Source organism: Oncorhynchus masou, chromosome 28 (genome assembly GCF_036934945.1).
Source record: "Oncorhynchus masou masou isolate Uvic2021 chromosome 28, UVic_Omas_1.1, whole genome shotgun sequence".
In the NCBI taxonomy this organism is placed as follows: Eukaryota; Metazoa; Chordata; class Actinopteri; order Salmoniformes; family Salmonidae; genus Oncorhynchus; species Oncorhynchus masou.
The window spans coordinates 56,604,626-56,629,649 of record NC_088239.1 but is presented as its reverse complement, the minus strand read 5'-3'; the positions used below and the strand labels follow the sequence as shown (position 1 = coordinate 56,629,649).

Here is a 25,024-nt window from a genome sequence, read left to right as displayed (position 1 = left end):
GCACTTCCAGACCATCACATTGCCTCCACCATGCTTGACAGATGGCATCAAGCACTCCTCTAGCATCTTTTAATTTTTTTCTGTCACGGCCTGATCTGTCTCACCTGTCCTTGTGATTCTCTCCACCCCCCCTCGGTGTCGCTGATTTTCCCCAGTGTATTTATCCCTGTATTTCCTGTTTCGCTGTGCCACTTCGTCTTGTATGTTTCCAAGTCAACCAGCGGTTTTCCCGTTCTCCTGCTTTATGCATTCTCTTTTTTTCTAGTCCTCACGATTTTGACCCTTGCCTGTTTCTGGACTTTGTACCCACCTGCCTGACCATTCTGCCTGCCTTGACCACGAGCCTGTCTGCCACTTGACCACGAGCCTGTACCTCCTGGACTCTGATCTGGTTTTGACCTTTTTGCCTGTCCACGACCATTCTCTTGCCTATCCCTATGGATTAATAAACATTTTAAGACTCCAACCATCTGCCTCCTGTGTCTGCATCTGGGTCTCACCTTGTGTCATGATATTTTCTGCATCTCACGAATGTTCTTTGTGATCCGAACACCTCAACTTAGATTTGTCTGTACGTAACACTTTTTTTCCAATCTTCCTCTGTCCAGTGTCTGTGTTATTTTGCCCATCTTAATCTTTTCTTTTTATTGGCCAGTCTGAGATATGGCTTTTTCTTTGCAACTCTGCCTAGAAGGCCAGCATCCCGGAGTCGCCTCTTCACTGTTGACGTTGAGACTGGTGTTTTGCGGGTACTATTTAATGTAGCTGTCAGTTGAGGACTTGTGAGGCATCTGTTTCTCAAACTAGACACTCTAATGTACTTCTCCTCTTGCTCAGTTGTGCACCGGGGCCTCCCACTCCTCTTTCTATTCTGGTTAGGGCCAGTTTGTGCTGTTCTGTGAAGGGAGTAGAACACAGCGTTGTACGAGATCTTCCGTTTCTTGGCAATTTCTCGCATAGAACAGCCTTCATTTCTCAGAACAAGAATATACTGAGTTTCAGAAGAGTTCTTTGTTTCTGGACATTTTGAACCTGTAATCGAACCCACAAATGCTGATGCTCCAGATACAAAACTAGTCTAAAGAAGGCCAGTTTTATTGATTCTTTAATCAGAACCACAGTTTTCAGCTGTACTAACATAATTTCAAAAGGGTTTTCTAATGATGAATTTGCCTTTTAAAATTATAAACTTGGATTAGCTAACACAACATGCCATTGGAACACAGGAGTGATGGTTGCTGATAATGGACCTCTGTACGCCTATGTAGATATTTCATAAAAAATCTACGTTTTCCAGCTACAATAGTCATTTACAACATTAACAATGTCTGCAATGAAGTTCTGATCAATTTTATGTTATTTTAATGGACAAATAAAACACTCATGGTTCAAAAACAAGGACATTCCGAAGTGACCCCAAACTTTTGAACGGTAGTGTACATATGGTCATAAAGGATTCCATGCAATACCCACCCATATGACCATTGGCAGTGGCCGTAGATATAATTACAGTGACCTATTTCAAAAACAACTTGTGTACCTCTAATAATTGTATATCAACGAGATGGGCATAATAATTACAGAAAATATCATATAGTGTATACTGTATGTACAAAATGACCAAGTGGAGACCTGGATGGCAGGACAAATCAATGTGACATATTCATGTAAGAGTACTGGTATTACTCATGTGTTCTGCTATCCTTGTTTTCAGAGCTCGTTTTGTTTTTACTACATAGCATAGACCACTTATACACTTGATCAGATATACCACCTTTTTGGTGGAACACATAATGATGCCATTTATCTTAATGGCCGTGCCTGTAATAGGGTGATTGAACAGTGTGCATTTTTTTCATAAAGTTACTTAATTATTAATATTTCTTGTTGTTGCTGTAGCAAACTGGCTCAAATTAAGATCCTACATCTGTAGGTGTATTGAGAACAATGACATCACGTAGCGGATAAAGCCAGTGTGGCTCTTTCCTCTAAAAAACTGTCAAAAAGCAGAAATACTAAACCGATTACTTTATCATCAGCCTAATCTGACTTGGATCAGACTATCAGTTCTTGTTTGAAAGGTGAAAGGTCCAACGTCAGTATTCTGTGGAATGGATCTCCCGACTCAGCAGAAAGAGGACCTTGGCTGGAAATAAAAACCCACACAACTCTGACATTAAGGGTAATATATTCAAGAGAGGGATTGTGACCCTGCCAGCAACAAGCCACATCCTGGAATCAGTGACTTCCTTTATTGAGTCTCTTCACAGAGTCAAAGGATCAAACCACTATTCACTTTGACAGAGAGGAAGAGCAAAATGCAGATGTGGCAGTTTTGAATTGTACTATTCTACATTCACCCTTTATTTCAGATAGGATATTCATTATTGTACATCAAGACCTAATAATTTTATTTAAAAAGTCTGAGGAAGAGTATTTTTTGTATTTTTTTGTTATTCATGAATACAGTAGTCTGCCAAAAGCCACAGACTTGTAGCCCCCTTACTACAGGACCCGAACAATAAATCTTACACATTGATGAAAACATATTCTATTTTAGTCTAGCAGTAGTATTCCACTACTACGTTAAAAAGTACAAAATAATAATCTGTAATTTTGCTGTATAAAATGTATTTCAGGCATGGGCAGTATTTATGTTACATGTACTTGAAATATGTATTTAAAGTACTTTTCAGTATTTTGTCATTTGGATTACACTGGGCTGAATGACAATCAAATGTATTTTGTAACAACATACTTTGGAGAGCTGTAATTTGTATTTTCTAAATACAAAATACTTTTCTATGCCATTTTTTATAGTGGTTCACCATTGTGTGCCCCCTTTTCACCATGCATTGGTATCAAAAGTCTGATGACACTATGGTGTGAGCATCTGCAAAATTAACTAAATAAAAATGGCCTGCTCCCGCATCTCCAGCTCTACACACCTATTGTCCCGCTGTTTCCGTGGCTGCAGACTGAGGCCTGACCATCTACAGGAAGGTAAACAAATTCTTATCAGCGCTATGCAAGGGCCCACGATGTCCCCAGGCCTCTCACCCCTATACTGCACTGCACAGTGCCTTAACTCTCTCCTTATATCCTCAGGCCATACAAATCTCCACAGTCTATCAATAAGTCCCTGATTATCACTGTCACTTTCACTGCTACTGTGTATGTACAATTGAAGTCAGAAGTTTACATAGGTTGGAGTCATTAAAACTCGTTTTTCAACCACTCCACAAATGTCTTGTTAACAAACTACAGTTTTGGCAAGTCGGTTAGGACATCTACTTTGTGCATGACACAAGTAATTTTTCCAACAATTGTTTACAGACAGATTATTTCACTTATAATTCAGTGTATCACAATTTCAGTGGATCAGAAGTTTACATACACTAAATTGACTGTGCCTTTAAACAGCTTGGAAATTCCAGAAAAGTATGTCATGGCTTTAGAAGCTTTTGATAGGATAATTGACATAATTTGAGTAAATTGGAGGTGTACCTGTGGATGTATTTTAAGGCCTACCTTCAAACTCAGTACCTCTTTGCTTGACATAATAGGAAAATCAAAAGAAATCAGCCAAGACCTCAGAAAAAAATTGTAGACCTCCACAAGTCTGGTTCATCCTTGGGAGCAATTTCCAAATGCCTGAAGGTACCACGTTCATCTGTACAAACAATAACACGCAAGTACAAACACCATGGGAACATGCAGTCATCATACCGCTCAGGAATGAGACGCGTTCTGTCTCCTAGAGATGAATGTACTTTGGTGCGAAAAGTGCAAATAAATCCCAGAACAACAGCAAATGACCTTGTAAAGATGCTGGAAGAAACAGCTACAAAAGTATCTATATCCACAGTAAAACAAGTCCTATATCGACATAACCTGAAAGGCTGCTCAGCCAGGAAGAAACCACTGCTCCAAAACCGCCATAAAAAAAAGCCAGACTACAGTTTGCAACTGCACATGAGGACAAAGATCGCACTTTTTGGAGAAATGTCCTCTGGTCTGATGAAACAAAAATAGAAGAGTTTGGCCATAATGACCATCATTATGTTTGGAGGAAAAGTGGGGAGGCTTGCAAGCCGAAGAACACCATCCCAACCATGAAGCACTGCAGTGGCAGCATCATGTTGTGGGGTAGCTTTGCTGCAGAAGGGACTGGTGCACTTCACAAAATAGATTTCTTATTGAGGAAGGACAATTATGAGGATATATTGAAGAAACATCTCAAGACATCAGTTAGAAAGTTAAAGCTTGGTTGCAAATGGGTCTTCCAAATGGACATTGACCCCAAGCATACTTCCAAAGTAGTGCCAAAATGGCTTAAGGACAACAAAGTCAAGGTATTAGAGTGGCCATCACAAAGCCCTGACCTCAATCCAATAAAATATTTGAGGGCAGAACTGAAAAAGCGTGTGCGAGCTATAAGGTCAACAAACCTGACTCAGTTACACCAGCTCTGTCTGGAGGAATGGGCCAAAATTCACCCAACTTATTGTGGGAAGCTTTTGGAAGGCTACCCAAAACATTTGACCCAAGCTAAACAATTTAGAGGCAATGCTACCAAATACTAATTGAGTGTATGTAAACTTCTGACCCACTGGAAATGTGATGAATGAAATAAAAGCTGAAATAAATCATTCGCTCTACTAATTTACTACAATTAAATGTCAGGAATTGTGAAAAACGTATTTTTAATTTATTTGGCTAAGGTGAATGTTAACTTCCGACTTCAACTGTATGTGGTAGTACGGGGGATGGGTATTTTGTGTGTGGTGTGTGCGTGTTATTTGGGGATGTTATGTGGCACGGACATTGGTGATGTGAAAGCTGGTCTGGAGACAGCTTTTCTTCATATACAGTAGCTCTGTTTATACCTCTGGGAGCCGTTTGTCAGATGTCTCCTTTTGTCGGAAGTACAGTAGACGTAACAACAAATCCAATGATGCATGGAGGGCCTATGGCTCACTCACACACACAACACACGCCTATCTCTTCGAGGCTTGAGAGTTGTCTCCCAGTTAGTCTTCATGGCCTGTCTGTGTGCTGCTGTTCCTAAAGCAATATGACGCTTTGATGTCGACAAACTGTGTGTGCTGTTGTCATTCACTACACTAGCAGTTCTTTCCTAGAACGGTGATACAAGAAACTTTCGATATGGTGAATGTTAAGTACATTGCCGTTCCCTGTTGATATATGCTCTCCCACTTTATCCATATCTCTCTCTGTTTCTCCCTTTCACACACACACATACAGAAACATCTATCTGTAATTTTCGAGGCAGCATCAGAGAGGGCGATGTTTTTTGTTTTGTTGGTTCTGTTGCCTCTTCTGTCAAATTGACAAGGTGTTCCATAAACACTTTATTAGCTCTCAGTCCTCAGGTTGGTCCCAGTGTGAAGAAATTAATTCATTGTAAATCTACGAGACATTTTGAATTTGCACTATAGCGATAGTCTATTAATCTTCCAGGAGTTAATTAGCAAACGTGGCTTTTGGAGGGAAAGACTAATTTAGCGGTTGCTGTGCTTACACTGTTCCGCCGAGCAGATGGAAGCAGCAGCGACGCATTGCATACTGGGTGCTTCCAATCATTCAAGATTGATATCGCTTTGCGCAGCATATGTTTCTCATAGACCAAAAGACATTAACCTGTTTTTCTCCACTGATTTCCCAGAAAATATTAACGAGCCCACTTTTGGTTGGTCACATCGGGGATAGCATAGCAATTAAGATTTTTATACTTTTGATACGTTTGAGAAGTTGAAGAAGTGGAGTCAGAACCAAAGATGAAGAGATTCCGCATATTTGCAGTGTTGTTTATTTTTATTTTTATTTCACCTTATTTAACCAGGTAGGCTAGGTGAGGACAAGTTCTCATTTAGAATTGCGCCATTGCCAATATAAAGCAAAGCAGTGCGACACAAACAACAACACAGAGTTACACATGGAATAAACAAACATACAGTCAATAATACAATTATTTATCTTCCTCTAAGAGTAATGACATTGTCTGAGTGTGGAGAGTTGTCAACACGCTAGACTATATTCCTTTAGAAAGGGAAGTACAGACTATTAACCTGTTAAATGTAATGTCGATGTAGATTTCCGCCTAAATAGACATACCCAAAAGTAATTATTTATCATGAGAGGGCCATTAACAATACCTAGTAATGATTATACTGACAGAAATATTAACATCTAAAAAAACACTTTTTTTAAATAGTTATACAATTCTGAGGTGTAGTCACTTTTGAGGACACAAGGTCAAGCACACAGTGAGAATATGATTATAAAAATTGAAAATATGAAAAATCATAGATTATTTTTTTCCTATTCAACAAAAGTGGGGGAATAAGGCTTGAGATGATTGAAATGCTTTCTAAATATAGCAACAATCTAATTATTAGAAATTACTTATGATAAGATTTCACCTTTCTTATAACTGTAAAATAAATATGATCATACTTAGTGACAGTACAAAATTGGCACCATTTTATTAGCTGAATGTTCTGCCCGGCATCCTCTGAGCGACACAGAGACACCATTAAATACCTGCTGACTCATTACATCTCACAACATCGTCCCTCTGTGTTTAAATGTGCCTTTTTCATGTTGAGAAATCGATCCTTTGTCTGGATAGGCCAGAAAATGCAAAGGAGGTGTCAGATTTCACAATCCTGAGGGCGCATTTCACAGCTAAGGCGAGGCGACGCAACAACCAATGGTGGTGTGCCATGTCATAGACTGTGTCATCGACTGACAAATTGCTATAACATATGATACAGTTAGCTGATACTTAAAACACTTATCCAGGCATTGTAAGATCTGACAGGTGTCAGCAACGTCTAAGCATAAGAAACTCACCCTGCATCATAGCGGAGAGCGGCATGTGAAGCAGGACAACCAGAGTTTTCCCAGGGTGCACAGTAATTCAGATTTAGATTAAAGGGAAAACAATAGAGGGAGTAGAAGGGGGGGGGGATTCAGCAGGAGAAAGACTGTCCATAGGGGAAGTAGCAGGTAAGGTAAGTGAGAGTTGAGGGTGTGTGGGGGGAATGTCCATAGGGGGGAGTAGCAGGTGGGAAGGGGAGCCGGTAGCTGACTAGTGGTGGATATTCAGCAGCCTGTATCTCAGTTTTTACCATGATGCTCCTGTACTGCTCGTGTCTGAGTGATTGAAGCAGGGAGAACAGGGCATGGTTTGGGTGGCTGGGGTCACTGATGATCTCCTTGGTCTTTCTGCGACATCTGGTGTTGTAGGTGTCCTGTAAGGCAGGCAGTGTACACCGAATGGCTCTGAAGAGCTTCTGAATGGCTCTGAAGAGCCTTGCGGCCCGTGGCGGTGGAGTTGCCATACCAGGCTGTGATGCAGCCCACCAGTATGCTCTCAATGGTGCTCCTGTAGAACACTGTGAGAGTGTTCAGCACCCTGAGGTTGAAGAGTTGCTGTCGTACCTTCTCCACTACGGTGTCTGTGTGGTTAGACCATTTCAGCTTCTCTGAGATGTGTACGCCAAGGAGTTTGAAGTTATTTACCATCTCCACAGCGGCCCCATTGATGAGGATGGGGGCGTATCCAGCCTGGTTCCTCTTGAAGTCCACAATTAGCACCTTTGTTTTGTTAATGCTGAGGGAGAGGTTGTTTACCCAGCACCATGCCGTCAGAGTGCCTAGCTCCTCCCTGTAGGCCTTCTCGTCGTTACTGGTGATCAGGCCTACTACTTTTGTGTCATCAGCAAACTTGATGATGGTTTTGGAACTGTGTGAGGCCATGCAGTCGTGGGTATACAGAGAATACGGGAGGGACTGAGGACGCACTCTTGTGGGGCTGCCGTGTTGAGGATCAGTGTCGAGGGGGTAATGTTGCCTACCTTCACCACCTGGGGGCGGCCTGTCAGGAAGTCCAGGACCCAGTTGCATAAGGAGGAGTTCTGACCCAGGGCTGTGAGCTTTGTAATGAGATTATAGGGAGTGCACTATGGTACTGAAGGCCGCGCTGTAGTCAATGAACAGCATCCTCATATATGCATTCCTTTTGTTCCTGGAGGGTAAGGGAAGTGTGCAGTGCAATGGCGATTGCATCGTCTGTGGATCTGTCAGGGCGGTATGCGAATTGGAGAGGGTTGAGTGTGTAGGAGAGGGAGGAGGTAATATAGTCTTTGACTAGCCTCGAGAAGCACTTCATGATGATGGAAGGAAGTGAGTGCGGTAGTCATTCAGTTCAGTTACATTCCCTTTCTTGGGCACGGCGATGATAGCGGACATCTTGAAGCAGGAGGGTATAGAGGCCTGAGCTAGGGAGAGATTAAAAATGTCAAAGAACACAGCAGCCAGCTGATCTGCACATGCTCTGAGGGACGGCTAGAAATACCATCTGGGCCAGCAGCCTTGCGAGGGTTAACATGTTTGAATGACTTACATACGTCCTCAGTGGAGACTGTGAATATGTAGCCCACATTGTCATCGGGGGCTCTTCTCGGCAGCCCATGGTCATTATGCTCTAATCTTGATGAAAAGATTTAGCTCTTCTGGTAGGGTGGCATTGGTGACCGTGAGGTGGTTGGCTTTCTTTTTGTAATCTGTGATCGTTTAGGAGCCCCTGACACATATGCCTTCGTCAGACCTGCTGAATTGCTCCTCCACTCTGTCTCTATACCTGTCTAATTGATGTTGCGCCATTCACAAAGCGTTCTGTACACAAAAATGTTGGTCGGAACCAGTCCAGAACCGCTAAAAGTCCCGTAAATAGGCCTATCCATGTATTACTTTCTGCTTTTCAATTAATTCATAATGGGAGTGTAGTGGGGTAATATTCATCATGTATGTACAGTGCCAGTCAGAAGTTTGGTCACACCTACTCATTCCAGGGTTTTTCTTAATTTGTACTATTTTCTACATTGTAAAATAATAGTGAATACATCAAAACTATGCAATAACACATATGGAATCATGTAGTAACCAATTTTTATATTTGAGATTCTTCAAAGTAGCCTCACTTTACCTTGATGACAGCTTTGCACACTCTTGGCATTCTCACAACCATGCATTTCATCATAGGGCTTGATGGTTGTTGCGACCGCACTTGAAGAATCTTTCAAAGATTTTGAAATGTTCCATATTGACTGAGCTTCATGTCTTAAAGTAATGATGGACTGTCATTTCTCTTTGCTAATTTGATCTGTTCTTGCCATAATATGGACTTGGTCTTTTACCAAATAGGGCTTTCTTCTGTATGCCACCCTTACCTTGTCACAACATAACTGATTGGCTCAAACACATTAAGAAGGAAAGAAATTCAACAAATGAACAAGGCACACCTGTTAATTGAAATGCATTCTAATTCCAAGATGGCGTAGCAGTCGGACGTGTGTTTTGTCTTGTTCCGTCCTGTCCCAAGTAAATATCATTTTACATATCGTTTTCCTTGTTTTTCCCGTATATATTTGGTATATATTTTAATCTCACGGACTGAATATACTCTCCTGCAACCCACCTCAACCAATGTGGTACGGATCTGCTATTTTTATACTTTAGAACCAGACCCCCCATCAGATGCTAGCCAGCTAACTAGCTACTAGCTAGTAGTCAGTTAGCCACTGCTATCGGTCTTCACCGTTAACTCGGACAACAGCCAGCCTCAGCTAGGTCAATACCTGCCAGCCTGCACAGCACGATATCAACCCAGAGCATATAGGACTGCTTTTTCTCGTCCACTTTTCCAGATTCCTACTGCAAGTTCTGAAGCTTTACACCAGATCATCGCAGCTAGCTAAGTGCAATCCGAGTGGCTACTCCTGGCTAACGTCTCTGTCCAGAAGCAAGCACCAGTTAGCCTTGAGCTAGCCTCGAGCTAGGCCCATCTCCCAGGCTTGCCGAAGAGGCCCGCCAGCTAATTCTTGATCTACAATACCTCTTTTGCCAATTGGCCTGGACCCTTTACTGCCGACACAGAGCCCTGCCGATCCATCACGGCTGGTCTGCCGACGTAATCGTCCGAGGTGGTTTCAACAGGCTCTTCCATTGCGACATCGCCGAAAGCCCATCTACTAGACCCGGCCCGCTAGCTGTCTGAATCGCCGTGTCTCCAACTCGCCTAGCGTAGTAGCTACTACTGAATGGTCTCCCTGACTCACCTATTGCTACTCATTGGACCCTATGATCACTTGGCTACACATGCCTCTCCCTGATGTCAATATGCCTTGTCTATTGCTGTTTTGGTTAGTGATTATTGTCTTATTTCACTATAGAGCCCCCAGCCCTGCCAAATATGCCTTAGATAGACCATTTGTCCCACACATGCAGTGACCTCACCTGGCGTAACTGGTGCCTCTAGAGACAAAACCTCTCTCATCGTCACTCAATGCCTTGGTTAACCTCCACTGTACTCACATCCTACCATACCATTGTCTGTACATTATGCCTGGAATCTATTCTTCCATGCACAGAAATGTGCTCCTTTTACTCTCTGTTCTGAATGCACTCGACGACCAGGTCTTATAGCCTTTAGCCGTACCCTTATCCTACTCCTCCTCTGTTCCTCTGGTGATGTAGAGGTTAACCCAGGCCCTGCAGCCCCCAGCACCACTCCCATTCCCCAGGCGCTCTCATGTGTTGACTTCTGTAACCGTAAAAGCCTTGGTTTCATGCATGTTAACATCAGAAGCCTCTTCCCTAAGTTTGTTTTATTTGCTCCTTTAGCACACTCCGCCAACCCTGATGTCCTAGCCATGTCTGAATCCTGGCTTACGAAGGCCACCAAAAATCCAGACATGTCCATCCCCAACTACAACATTTTCTGACAAGATAGAACTGCCAAAGGGGGCGAAGTTGCAATCTACTGCAAAGATATCCTGCAGAGTTCTGTCATACTATCCAGGTCTGTGCCCAAACAATTCAAGCTTCTACTTTTAAAAATCCACCTTTCCAGAAACAAGTCTCTTACCATTGCCACTTGTTATAGACCCCCCTCAGCCCATAGCTGTGCCCTAGACACCATTTGTGAATTGATTGCCCCCCATCTATCTATCAGTTTGTACTGTTAGGTGACCTAAACTGGGATATGCTTAACATCCCGGCCGTCCTACAATCTAAGCTAGATGCCCTCAATCTCACACAAATTATCAAGGAACCTACCAGGTACAACCCTAAATACGTAACCATGGGCACCCTCTTAGATATCATCCTGAGCAACTTGCCCTCTAAATACACCTCTGCCGTCTTCAACCAGGATCTCAGCAATCACTGCCTCATTGCCTGAGTCCGTAATGGGTCCGCAGTCAAACGACCACCCCTCATTACTGTCAAACGCTCCCGAATACACTTCAGCGAGCAGGCCTTTCTAATCGACCTGGCCCGGGTATCCTGGAAGGATATTGACCTCATCCCGTCAGTAGAGGATACCTGGTTGCTCTTTAAAAGTGTTTTTCTCTTCATCTTAAATAAGCATGCCCCATTCAAAAAAATGAACTAAGAACAGTGTCACGGCCGTCAAAAGAAGTGGACCAAGGTGCAGCGTCGTCAGCGTACATTTTCTTTTATTTATATAAAATGTAGCCAACAAAACAAGAACTAACAAAACAACCAGGAAGCTTAACAGGGCTAAGTGCCACAAACAAAGTTAACAAAGGCTACCAAATGATGATTCCCAATCAGAGACAACGATAGACGGCTGTCCCTGATTGAGAACCATACCCGGCCAACAGATAGAAACACAAATCATAGAAATAAAGGACATAGAATGCCCACCCAAATCACACCCTGACCAAATCAAAAATAGATTAAAAAAAGGCTCGCTAAGGTCAGGGCGTGACAAACAGATATAGCCCTTGGTTCACTCCAGACCTGACTGCCCATGACAAGCACACAAAACATCCTGTGGCGTTCTGCATTAGCATAGAATATCCCCCGCGATATGCACCTTTTCAGAGAAGTCAGGAACCAAGATACACAGTCAGTTAGGAAAGCTCAGGATAGCTTTTTCAAACAGAATTTTGCATCCTGTAGCACTAATTACAAAACGTTTTGTGACACTGTAAAGTCCATGGAGAATAAGAGCACCTCCTCCCACCTGCCCACTGCACTAAGGCTAAGAAACACTGTCAACACCAATAAATCTACGATAATCGATCATTTCAATAAGCATTTTTCTATGGCTGGCCATGCTTTCCACCTGGCTACTCCTGCCACGTCCAACAACTCTACAGCACCTTGCCCAAGCCCACCAAATCCAGAAAGCTGATGTTCTGAAAGAGCTGCAAAATCTGGATCCCTACAAATCAGCTGGGCAAGACAATCTGGACCCTCTCTTCCTAAAATGATCCGCTTATTACTAGCCTGTTCAACCTCTCTTTCGTATCGTCTGAGATCCCTAAAGATTGGAAAGCTGCCGCGGTCATCCCCCTCCTCAAAGGGGGAGACACTCTAGACTCAAACTGTTATAGACCTATAGCCATCCTGCCCTGCCTTTCCAAAATCTTCGAAAGCCAAATTAATAAACAGATCGCCAACCATTTAGGATCCCACAGTACCTTCTCCGTTATGCAATCTGTTTTTGAGCTGGTCACGGGTGCACCTCAGACACGCTCAAGGTCCTAAACAATATCACAACCGCCATCGATAAAAGACAGTACTGTGAAGCCATCTTCATTGACCTGGCCAAGGCTTTCGACTCTGTCAATCACTGCATTCTTATCGGCAGACTCAATAGCCTTGGTTTCTCAAATGACTGCCTCGCCTGGTTCACCAACTACTTCTCAGATAGAGTTCAGTGTGTCAAATCGGAGAGCCTGTTGTCCGGATCTCTGGTAGTCTCTATGGGGGTGCCACAGGGTTCAATTCTCGGGCCGACTCTTTTCTCTGTATACATCAATGATGTCGCTCATACTGCTAGTGATTCTCTAATCCACCTCTACGCAGACGACACCCTTCTGTATACTTCTGGCCCTTCAAACCTCCAAACGAGCGTCAATACCATACAACACTTCTTCCGTGGCCTCCAACTGCTCTTAAATACAAGTAAAACTAAATGCATGCTCTTCAACTGATTGCTGCCCGCACCCGACCACCCGACTAGCATCCCTACTCTGGACGGTTCTGATTTAGAATATGTGAACAACTACAAATACCTAGGTGTCTGGTTAGACTGTAAACTCTCTTTCCAGACTCACATTAAGCATCTCCAATAAAAAAATGTATCTAGAATCGGCATCCTATTTCGCAGCATCCTTCACTCATGCTGCCAAATATACCCTCGTAAAACTGACTTATCCTACCGATCCTTGACGTCGGCGATGTCATTTACAAAATAGCCTCCAACACTCTACTCAGCAAACTGGATGTAGTCTATCACAGTGCCATCCGTTTTGTCACCAAAGCCCCATATACTACCCAGCACTGCAACCTGTATGCTCTCGTTGGCTGGCCCTCCCTACATATTTGTAGCCAAACCCACTGGCTCCATGTCATCTATAAGTCTTTGCTCGGTAAAGCCCCGCCTTATCGCAGCTCACTGGTCACCATAGCACCACCCACCCATGGCACGTGCTCCAGTAGGTATATTTCACTGGTCACCCCAAAAGCCATCTCCTCTTTGGCCACCTTTCCTTCCAGTTCTCTGCTGCCAATGACTGGAACAAATTGCAAAAATCACTGAAGCTGGAGACTTATATCTCCCTTTCTAACTTTAAGCATCAGCTGTCAGAGCAGTTTACCGATCACTGTACCTGTACACAGCCAATTTGTAAATCGCACACCCAACTACCTCATCCCCATAATGTTATTTATCTTCTTGCTCTTTTGCACCCCAGTATCTCTACTTGCACATCATCATCTGCACATGTCACGCCTGATCCCGCTTTTCCTCCCCCTCTCCAAGCCTGATTGCCCAGCGCCCATGCATCGGCCTGCTCAACTAGGTGGGACGCCGGGTGGCGCTCCTAGAGGGAGGGGGTACTGTCACGCCTGTTCCCGCTCTTCCTCCCCCTTGCACACGAGGGCGCCAGGCTCTCCAGGATTACGCAATCAAGCCACCATCAGTACGCACACCTGCCTTTCCCCATAATGCGTATCTGCGCTCATTAGACTCAGTTAAACTCTATTACTTGTGTTATTGCCTTCCCAATTGCCTTCCCTTCCCGGGGCGGCAGGATAGACTAGTGGTTAAAGCATTGGACTAGCAACCGAAAGGTTGCAAATTTGAATCCCCGAGCTGACAAGGTACAAATCTGTCATTCTGCCCCTGAACAGGCAGTTTACCCACTGTTCCTAGGTCCTCATTGAAAATAAGAATTTGTTCTTAACTGACTTGCCTAGTAAAATAAAAACATACTGCTCTGTTCCCTAATTCAGGATTGATGTTTGTCATATGTCCTTGTTTACCCGTGTGCTGACACTGTTCCTGTTGTGTTCTATGTCTGTTCCCTATTAAATCTTTTGGAGTTTAGACCAAAAAGCTCTATTTTAGTCTCATCAGACCATGACCTTCTCCCACTGGATCATCCAGATGGTCATTGGCAAACTTCAGACAGGCCTGGACATGCGCTGCTTGAGCTGGGGGACCTTGCGTGCGCTGCAGGATTTTAATCCATGACGGCGTAGTGTGTTACTAATGGTTTTCCTTGAGACTGTGGTCCCAGCTATCTTCAGGTCATTGACCAGGTCCTGCCGTGTAGTTCTGGGCTGATCCCTCACCTTCCTCATGATCATTGATGCCCCACGAGGTGAGATCTTGCATGGAGCCCCAGACTGAGGGTGATTGACCGTCATCTTGAACTTCTTAATTTTCTAATAATTGCGCCAACAGTTGTTGCCTTCTCACCAAGCTGCTTGCCTATTGTCCTGTAGCCCATCCCAGCCTTGTGCAGGTCTACAATTTTATCCCTGATGTCCTTACACAGCTCTCTGGTCTTGGCCATTGTGGAGAGGTTGGAGTCTGTTTGGTTGAGTGTGTGGACAGGTGTCTTTTATACAGGTAACAAGTTCAAACAGGTGCAGTTGATACAGGTAATGAGTGGAGAGCCGGCATTCTTACTGGTTGGTAGGTGATTAAATACTTATGTCATGCAATAAAATGCAAATGAATTACTTAAAAATCATACAATGTGATTTTCTGGATTTTTTTTAGATTCCGTCTCTCACAGTTGAAGTATACCTATGATAAAAATTACAGACCTTTGCATGCTTTGTAAGTAGGAAAAGTGTATCAAATACTTGTTCTCCCCACTGTATGTTATTTAATAGTTTTGATGTCTTCACTGTTATTCTAATACACTACGGGTCAAAAGTTTTCTTTATTTTTACTATTTGCTACATTTTTTTAAATTAGTGAAGACATCAAAACTATGAAAAAAATCATTATTAATGAATTATTCCCATACAAGGCATAAAGGTTAAGTTACAAGACAATACTAACATCAACAAAACATTAAGTATCTAATAATGATCAGAAAGCGATAGAGATAGACAAAGAAACCAGGGAGAGAGAAAGAGAGTAGTGTTGTCACAATACCAGATTTTTGACTTCGATACTGATACCAGGTTCAGTATCACGATACTCAATACCAAAATCATACCAAAACAATACGAAAGGGGGAAAGAAAGGTGTATTAGCCAAAGTCACAGCATGGCACTTGAGCCAGACATATAAGCTCAGCTATTGCTCTGTTCAGTCATTGGGCATCTTTTGAGTTCAATATCATTACATTAGAAATTTGATGCCAACATTTTTCAGAGACAGCCATATATGAATACATGAATCAATTATACAATCATGCAATTAATTTAACATTATTTTTAGCAATGTAACTACAATACATAACAACATAAAGGTAATTATTTATTTGAATGGTAAATCTCTGTTGATAAACTGGGTAAATCAAGATGTAGCCTAGGCCTATCCACAATACAGGTGAATTCATATGCAATATGAGTGTGCGCATACATTGAGTTATTGAGCTTATTTTCTGTGATTTCATGTGGCTACAGATGACAAACAATCTGGGACTCATTTGTGATTTATTTTATTATAGTGATCAATAACATTTGCATGGAAGTATCAATCTCTTCTTTTATAAAATTGTGTGCTGTCTCTTTAAACATAGTAATGACGTCATTCACGACGAGGCACACACCCACTTGTGGTGCACGACTCCGGGATTGTTGCTCGACTCCCAAAACACACTGAAACACTGAAATCTTGTTTGTTTGTGTGTAGTTGCCAGTGTGCACTGTATTTGACTTCACGTTTCATTTTTGTTCTGTATTGTTTTGGTGAGTTTCTTTGATTAAACATGTGGAACTCTACGCACGCTGCACCTTGGTCCGTTAATTCTACAAACGACCGTGACAGAATATCTCACCACTCACGGACCAAGCAGCGTGCACAGGAGGAGAGGGTATCCTGGGCTTGGGAGGATATCCAGGAGGTAAAGACATCCTGGACTTGGGAGGAGATAATGGCACAATGGAGGAGATAATGAGATAAAGCCTTCCATGGAAGCAGACGCAAGCGGTGAAGGAAGGACAACGACTTGGTCCGACATTCATTTCGAACAACATGACAGAATATCCCATCAAAACAGGACCAAGCAGCGTGCCCAGGAGTAGAAGACATTCTGGACTTGGGAGGAAATTACGGCTGGAGACGAAAGCCTTCCGTGGAAGCAGATACAAGTGGTGAGGGAAGGACAGCGACAACGCGGCCACGACTGAAGCCCAGAGAGCAGCCTCAAAAAACATTTGGGGGGGAGGCACACGGGGTGGTGGGCAAAGTTGAGGTGTGAATCAAAGACCATCGAGGAGTTATTGAACAAATTGGAGGAGAGTGAACGAAGGGGAGAGTTAGAGACCTTCGAGGAGTTGTTGGACAAATTGGAGGAGAGTGAAGCGAGAGAGCTATTGGTTTGACGTAGTATGCACGGCATTCACCCTGAAGAGCGTGTTAGCCGTCCGATGTCACCTGTGCCAGCTCCCCATTCTCATCCTGAGGAGCATATCATTTGTCCGGTACCACGTGGGCCGGTTCTACGCACCAGGTCTCCAGTGTGCCTCCACAGCCCAGTACTTCCTGTGCTAGCTCACCGTGCGGAGTGTGTCATCGTTCCGGCACCATCTGTGCCAGTTCTACGCACCAGGTCTCCAGTACGCCTCCACAGCCCAGTACATCCTGTACCTGCTCCTCGCACTCTCCCTCAAGTGCGCCTTCCCACTCAGGTACGTCCTGTGCCTGCTCCTCGCACCCTCCCTGAAGTGCGTGTCCCCAGTCAGGTACGTCCTGTGCCTGCTCCCTGCACTCGCCCTGAAGTGCGTGTCTCCAGTCCAGAGCTTCCGGGGACGAGTCACAGTCTGGAACCTCCTGAGACGGTCCATAGTCCTGAACCTCCTGAGATGGTCCACGGTCCGGAACTTCCTGCGACGGTCCACAGTCCAGAGCCTCCTGCGAGGGTTCCCAGTCCAGAGCCTCCAGCGAGGGTTAATGATGGGTTACCATCATTAAGTTTGCTGATGACACAACAGTGGTAGGCCTGATCACCGACAATGATGAGACAGCCTATAAGAAGGAGGTCAGAGGCCTGACCGTGTGGTGCAAGGACAACAACCTCTCCCTCAACGTGATCAAGACAAAGGAATTGATTGTGGACTACAGGAAAAGCAGGACTGAGCATGCCCTCTTTCTCATCTACGGGGCTGTAGTGGAGCAGGTTGAGAGCAAGGCACTACAGAGGGTAGTGCGTGCGAGCCAGTACATCACCAAGGCCAAGCTTCCTGCCATCCAGGACTTCTAAACCAGGAGGTGTCAGAGGAAGACCCTAAATATTGTCAACGACTCCAGCCACCCTAGTCATAGACTGTTCTCTCTGCTACCGGAGCGCCAAGTCTAGGTCCAAGAGGCTTCTAAACAGCTTCTACCCCCAAGCCATAAGACTCCTGAGCAGCTACTAAAATGGCTACCCAGACTATTTGCCCCCCCCCCCCACGCTGCTGCTACTCTCTGTTATTATATATGTATAGTCACTTTAATAACTCTACCTACATGTACATATTACCACAATCACCTCAACACCGTTGCCCTGTACATTGACTCTGTACCGGAACCCCCTGTATATAGCCCCACTATTGTTATTTACTGTTGATTTTTTATTATTTGTTATTCTTTTCTCTTACTTTTTTTGGTATTTTCTTAAAACTGCATTGTTGGTTAAGGGCTTGTAAGTAAGCATTTCACTGTGTGGTCTACACCTGTTGTATTCGGCGCATGTGACAAATAACATTTGATTTGATTTGCAGTGAATTGATGTAAGCTTCTTGCTCTAGCCTGTAATGACATTGTTTTGTGAACAGTAACTACGTTTGAACATTTCTACATGCCATGTTGCATTATTCAAGTGTGTTAACTTCTGTGCAGCATGAGTGGGGAGCAGTGGAGGCTGGTGGGATGAGCTACAGAAGGACGGCTCATTGTAATGACTGGAATGGAATCTATGGAACGGACTCAACTATGTGGTTTCCATATGTTTAATGTGTTTGATACAGTTCCATTTATTCCATTCAAGCCATTACAATGAGCCTGTCCTCCTATAGCTCCTCCCACCAGCTTCCTCTGGTGGGGTGCTAACATGTTTGCAGCCCAGACTCCCAGTGCTCTAGCAATGAGTAAGTGGAGTAGGCAAGAGGCATGAACAGTGCGCTCGCGCTATAAGGGGACATCGGCTGCGCTGATAAACAGACTTTATGACGTGAGACACATTTGACAGAAGAACCTAAAATAACAACAATTCTAGTACTGAACCATTTTTCATGTTCAAGTATCCAAGAAGTTTCAGTACACCATGCAACACAGAGAGTGCATCTCACCACGGCAGGTCAGGAACAAAGAGCAAGAGACAATTAATCTAAGTCTCTTTAATAACATCTGAGTTGTTTGGATTCAAAATCTGAGTTGTTGACCAATCACAATACCATTGAATTAACCTCCAATCAGATATGCAACCTACAGAATGTAAAGGCAACAGCACTTACTGCTTCACAGAGGTGTGACAGAATGTGGGATTTGGCAATACAGAGAAGGAGACAATAAAACCTTTTGCATGGAGTTTATAAGAGTCACTTCGAGGGCCGCCCTACTGGAGAACTAATCAAAAGCATACGTTCATATTCAGAGGTACTCTCTATAACTCTAAAAATGGCCCCTACACAAACACAACAACAGGCACCCACACACACACACAAGCCCCTGAACACACCAAGTTTGTCATAAATCAAAGAGAAATTGCAGCGCTTTAACACATGAATCCAAAGAAAGCAGAACAAGTTTCAATTAAAACCTATGACACCCATCACAGCTTCAAAGCATCAACTGTTCAATAATCATTTCCTGTCTTTTAAATGTTTAGCTGACAACTCTTTATGCATACTGCTTTGATCAAAGCAGCACACCAACAGAGCATTCTAAATACTTGAATTTGCATAGTGGGAAATGCAGAATAGGTACCAAACAACCAACCCAGTACTACTCTCTCTGGGATTTGGGGAAAATACAAAAAATTTACAGTCAAACAAGCACTTTGCCTGAGTTTTTTTTTTTTTTTAAGGGACAGGTACAAGTCCCCCTTCAACACTTCTGATTGGGCAGACATTTGGCTGAGCAAGGGCAGACTGGCCAGAGATAAGAGCTGCAATCTGCCTTATCTGTCCATAGTGTGCAGACGCCCGCTGCTGGCATTGGCACAAGGAGATCGCCATTTTGATGAAGAGTTTATATCAGTGTCCGCTACTAATGAGCCATTCAAGGCTCACACCACAGCCACTGACCAGCCTGACCTGGGGGACCCAGGAGCACAGTAGCCAGTAGGTAAATGTAAATGTACAGTAAAATACTGTCAGCACAGAAGCCAGTAAATTACTGTAGATTTACTTGCCTTTACAAATTGACAGCATATTGCTGTAACACCTGACTACAGCAACATTCTGTATATCTAGAATTTACAGTGCATTACTGGAAGCACAATGGTTAGTAAAGTGTTGCAGATTCACAGTGCAGCCACCTAGTGCCAACGATGGGCAGTATTCACTAGCCTGAAGTGCAATTGATGTATTTTGTAACAGTTTAATTAGAATACATGTGTTTTTTATTTTCTAATACAAAAATAAACTTGCAAGTAGCCCGCTTAACTACAGCAATATTCTCGGTAACGGCAACGTAAACATTTTACTTGCCACCAGCTTCCTGTACGTTACTGTAATATCAGAGTAACGATACAGTACAATACTGTAAAATTAGCCTACTAGACTGTAAGAAAGAAAATGCTACAGTAATTACATGGGATTGGTGCAAGTAGGTTTGCTGTTAGGTATTTGTATATTACAGCATGTTCACTAATATTTGGTGTTTTATATTACTTGCTCTTCGAGAGGCCTACACAAAGGCAAAACAGAAAAAAAGTAATAAAGCCTCTTAGAAGGAAACCCTCAAAATATGTTAATGAGCCAGAGACTCCTTCCCTGAGCACAACATTATTCCACAATGCACCATAATTCACAATATGCTGCTGTAAATACACAGCCAAACTGATAACACAGTACTTTTATGTAACATTTTATTGTAAAATTACAGTAATCGCTGTAATTTCACAGCAGTGTAGCGGAATGCCATTGAGCCCTCATAATGCATTTGCTCTTTACAGTACCATACTGTAATAGAGAATTACAGTAGCTAAATGTAAATGTTTTGCTGTAGATCTACAGCAATTTGTTAGTGATATGCACCATATAAATGATTTGCACTGACTAACCACACATCCAACCCTTACACACACACACACACACACACACACACACACACACACACACACACACACACACACACACACACACACACACACACACACACACACACACACACACACATGGCTACTGTTCTATTATATACTATTGATTCCAGTACCCATTTTATATTTGTAAATACAGTGTAAATACAGTCCATTACCTCTTCTATTACTTATACTACTTGTTATTTTTTACTCAACTCTTTTCATTGTTTTTATTGATTATTGACTAATGTACTGCATTGTTGAGGGAGCTAGTACATAAGCATTTGCTGTACCTTTTTGTACCTGCTGTAAACTGTGTATGTGATGAATACATTTGATGTGATTTGAAGCATCTCCTTGCAGATGAGAAACAAACTATTGTAAATGTTAGCTGCAAAATATGTTTCCTAGATATTAAATATTAAATAGGATTAAGTTAAATGGTTTCCTAGATGAAAATGTGCCTACATCAACATTAGGTTATGCATAGCCTATATTAGACTGAGCTAGATGTGTTTTACAGTGCTTTGAAATGCTGTATGTCTTGTCGCATGAGGGGAGTGCCTTGTTAACAACTTACTTCAAGAACAACATAACTTGCAAGCTGGAAAGAATCCTTTGGCTCTCTAATAGTTTTACATGACACTGCTGCCAATATTTACTCCAGAGACTACATCAAAATCTACAAACAGGAAAAGTTATCCACCTGCAAACATTATCATAACTCATCAAACGCTTTCTCTTCCTTCCAGGGATGACTGGGAGAGAGAGAGAGCGAGAGAGAAGAGAAGAGCAAAATACTGTAGCATAGCTAGTCCCACTCAGCTCTGCTAGAGTCAAAGAGAATAAAAGAGAGGCAGTCAGAAATTAATTGCTAATTGCAACAGTGAGATAGAAATCGGTCTGGAGTTGCGTCACTATGTCTCCCTGGTCCTGCCACCCAGTCTGGCTGCAGTCTACAGGGCTGGCTCTGCTGTAGTGTGGGGAAGTGAGCTATTTAGACTCCCAGCGCCATTTTTAACAGAGGCAGTCGGGGCTTTCTTTCGGTTCGTCATTTCCCTCTTTAAGGCCCTACTAAGGAGCTGTCTGTCATCTCTGTCCATCTCTCCCTGTTTTCTCTTTCTCTCTGCATCTTGCCATATTGTATTTCTCTATCTCTCTCACTCTCTTTAGTCCCCTCCCTCTTTCTGCATCTACCTCTCCTTTGCATCATCTCCTATCTAAGTCTCTCCATCTCTCTTCCTCATCCCTCAATGCATCCTCTTTCTCTCTCTCTCCTTCCCTCTCCTGTCATCCCCCTCTCTTTCACTGCACCCCTTTCCCGATTCACCCCCCACTGTGCCACTGATATGCTCTTGGAGAGTTACATAACCCCCTCCCACCACCACCACCATCATCTGCAACCCTCCCCACCCTTCAGCCTCCAGCATGGCTTCCTGAGGATGTGGTCCCAGTGGCTCCCCTGCCTGCTGTTCTGCTACTCGCCATCCCTCCCTTCCATCTCCCTCCATATGTCTGCTTCCCCCAAGGTCCCCTTCAGGCTCCCCTCCCTTTCAGGCGGTTGACTAATCGCTTTTGTACTTTTCCTTCAGTCCGTGGAGAGGGACCCGGCTGGGAGTCGACAACCGTCACGTCAGGCTCCCACAGCGAACTAATTGCAGCTGGGAGCCGATATAGTCACTACAGCCCCCCTGGAAGAAGGAAGGAGCAACTGTTGCAGGCTCCTATGGAGAACTACAGCAGAAGGGGACAATAATCAATACATTGCCGCTTTAGGGGAAGAACAATTAAGAGTCTCCTATGGAGCTACTGCAAAGAAGAAGGCAGGAGTCAACACAGCCCCCCATTGGAAATGACTGGCCTGCAATGAGTTCTACAGTCGACACAGCCCCCCGTTGGGACACCCCCAGAGAGAGACTGTAAAGCTGACAGCCCCCATGGAACTACAGAACAGAAGTCTGGAGCCCAACTACCGTCTGGACTGGAGCGCAAATCAACAGGGATTTAAACCAGTGAGACCCAGACAAGACACAGATCCCCAACCAGAATCCACAACAGAGGGCTACACTGTCAACAGACAGTACAGTCACAACCTTAAGCTCTCACAAGTGACTGGAGTCAACAAAATGCTGTGTTCAGCAGCATTACTACATAGTATTCCCATGTTGAAGTCTTGAGGGGCTCATAAAATACTCCAATAAATGTTTTGGCATGAATAAAGTTATTTTTTTAATGTGTGTTGGTTATGTTTTTGGCTGCTTTCTTTTTTCATCGTGAGCCAAATACATCAAATGTGCATACTAAGTACAAAGTACCACTTGAGCACAGGGAGGATATAAGTGTATGAACCTGAGGGTCTTCTGGAATGGCCTGCACCACATCTGCTTTATCTGACTACTTAACCAACTGACAATAAGCATCACCCAAAGGATCCACCACAACTGTTAGCAGGCTAAGCATAATACAAGACCTGTCAGAGCATGCAGATACTTTTCCATTGCCTACATGACACTCTAGCTAGCTGCCAACTAGCAACTACAGCCATCATACCTAAAAATATACATGCAACGCAAATAAAACAAGTCTACCCTGCCTATAGCATATCCCAGTACAATAATAAATGGATGCACACATGCATCATTTAGTCCTTATCCTTTACAAGTTTAAAATAAATTAGGCTTTAGGAATTATTGTCAGTTAGGCCCAAAATTAAACAAAATCTCTGTACCTAAACGATATCCTATTATACAGACTCATCCAATCAACTGGAAATCCTAATGGTTTACAGAGAGAGAATAAAGCTCTCGGTTGGTTTTTCAAAACGAGTTTAGAATAACAAAGTCTTGACAGGTCAAATTGAAGATGAATGGCATTTTTTTTACATTGCTTACTCTGAAGGAAAGAACCTCTAGGCTTCAATTCAATATCAGTCTCCAAGTCAAGTCTAGCACACTAGCTGTCAACCAAGCACATTTTCACTAACACAACAATTTAAAAGAGATGGAAGTTGGAGGTTGAACCAAACATTGGTCTTACCTGAAGTGGCGATGGCAAGGCAGAGTAGAAGTAGAGGTAAACGTGACATGTTGCTGCTCTCCATCTCAAAGTCAGCTATCTGCGGGAGTCTCAAAGAAGCACTGGCCGGTGTCTAGGTGCTTGGGCAGTGAGAGCAGTGTCCAATGGCAGCACGGCTGTGACTGTGGTGACAGTGGTTCTGCTCCAGAAGGGTGACCACACAAATCCAGCCTTGATAGGTCAAAGGTTAGCTTAGAGAAAAGAGGCAGGGTGTCAGTTGGAGATAGCCGACTGCCAAGCAAAGTCATAGGGAGAATCTTAATTGCATACTCCTCGCGTCCTTTCTCCACTCTCCTCCTGCCTCCTTCTCAAAACCCATTGGATGAAAAAGCGAGGTCCCTCCCCTCTGACCTTCTCCTCCAATGGGTTTTGAGAAAGAGGAGAGAGGATGCGAGGAGTATGCAATTGAGATTCTACCATAGATGAGGTGATTCAAATAATACTGACACGGTACAACCAATAAGAAATATGATGTTGAACATTTATATCATCACATAACAGTAGAATATAACTGATGTTGAACATGTATATTACCACATCCCAGTAGAATTAATATCATTTCAATGCACATACTTTTTCTTTGCCATAATTAAAAAATACAAATTAATCAATGTGATACTCATTCTCTACAGTCAATGCTGGCAAGCTTTACAAATCCCCTCAAGGAACCTTTGCCATTGAAAATGAAATGGTGAGATGGTGTTGCCAAGATAAACTGCATCACTTTATCTTTTATCTATTTTTCTGTATTTTATCTAGGACAGTGCTATGCTATGTGAGCTTATTATAGGATTTAATTTTCTCTCCTGAGGGCCTGTTCCTAAACGGGAAGGATGAGATGCAGCACGCTGATTAACATCTTTAAAAGTGATGATTAACAAGGCCATTTCTAATAAATGTATTGCTCTCTACTGTGCTGCTCTCTACTCAGCTACCCCCATTTTCTAGTAAAGTGCTTGATTACAACTGTTGCTATGATACCTAATCAAGATTCAAAATATGATAATCACTTAATTCTTGACAAATATGACCAACTACAGCACGTGCAACAAGCAGTGGGTGGTTTATCATTTTAAGGGTATGGAATAACTATATATTAAATCAGCATGTGAATACAGAGAATCCTGAGG

General features: G+C 43.2%; 1 protein-coding gene and 1 long non-coding RNA gene across 2 annotated transcripts in view; one reads left to right on the top strand and one right to left on the bottom strand.

The window, feature by feature from the left end:
* LOC135517963 (uncharacterized) overlaps window positions 1-23,056 on the top strand; it is a 31,751-nt gene extending 8,695 nt beyond the window's left edge. Inside the window, exon 2 of the long non-coding RNA XR_010452094.1 lies at window positions 22,412-23,056. This is a non-coding gene — a long non-coding RNA (uncharacterized LOC135517963). The remainder of the gene's footprint in view (window positions 1-22,411) is intronic.
* The window catches only part of LOC135517961 (endoglin-like), a 60,384-nt gene that overhangs the window by 34,293 nt on the left and 1,067 nt on the right, over window positions 1-25,024 (bottom strand). The window contains exon 2 of the mRNA XM_064942706.1: window positions 23,856-24,085. Within this exon, the coding sequence (XP_064798778.1) occupies window positions 23,856-23,919 (64 nt within the window). The 5' untranslated portion in view covers window positions 23,920-24,085. The remainder of the gene's footprint in view (window positions 1-23,855; window positions 24,086-25,024) is intronic.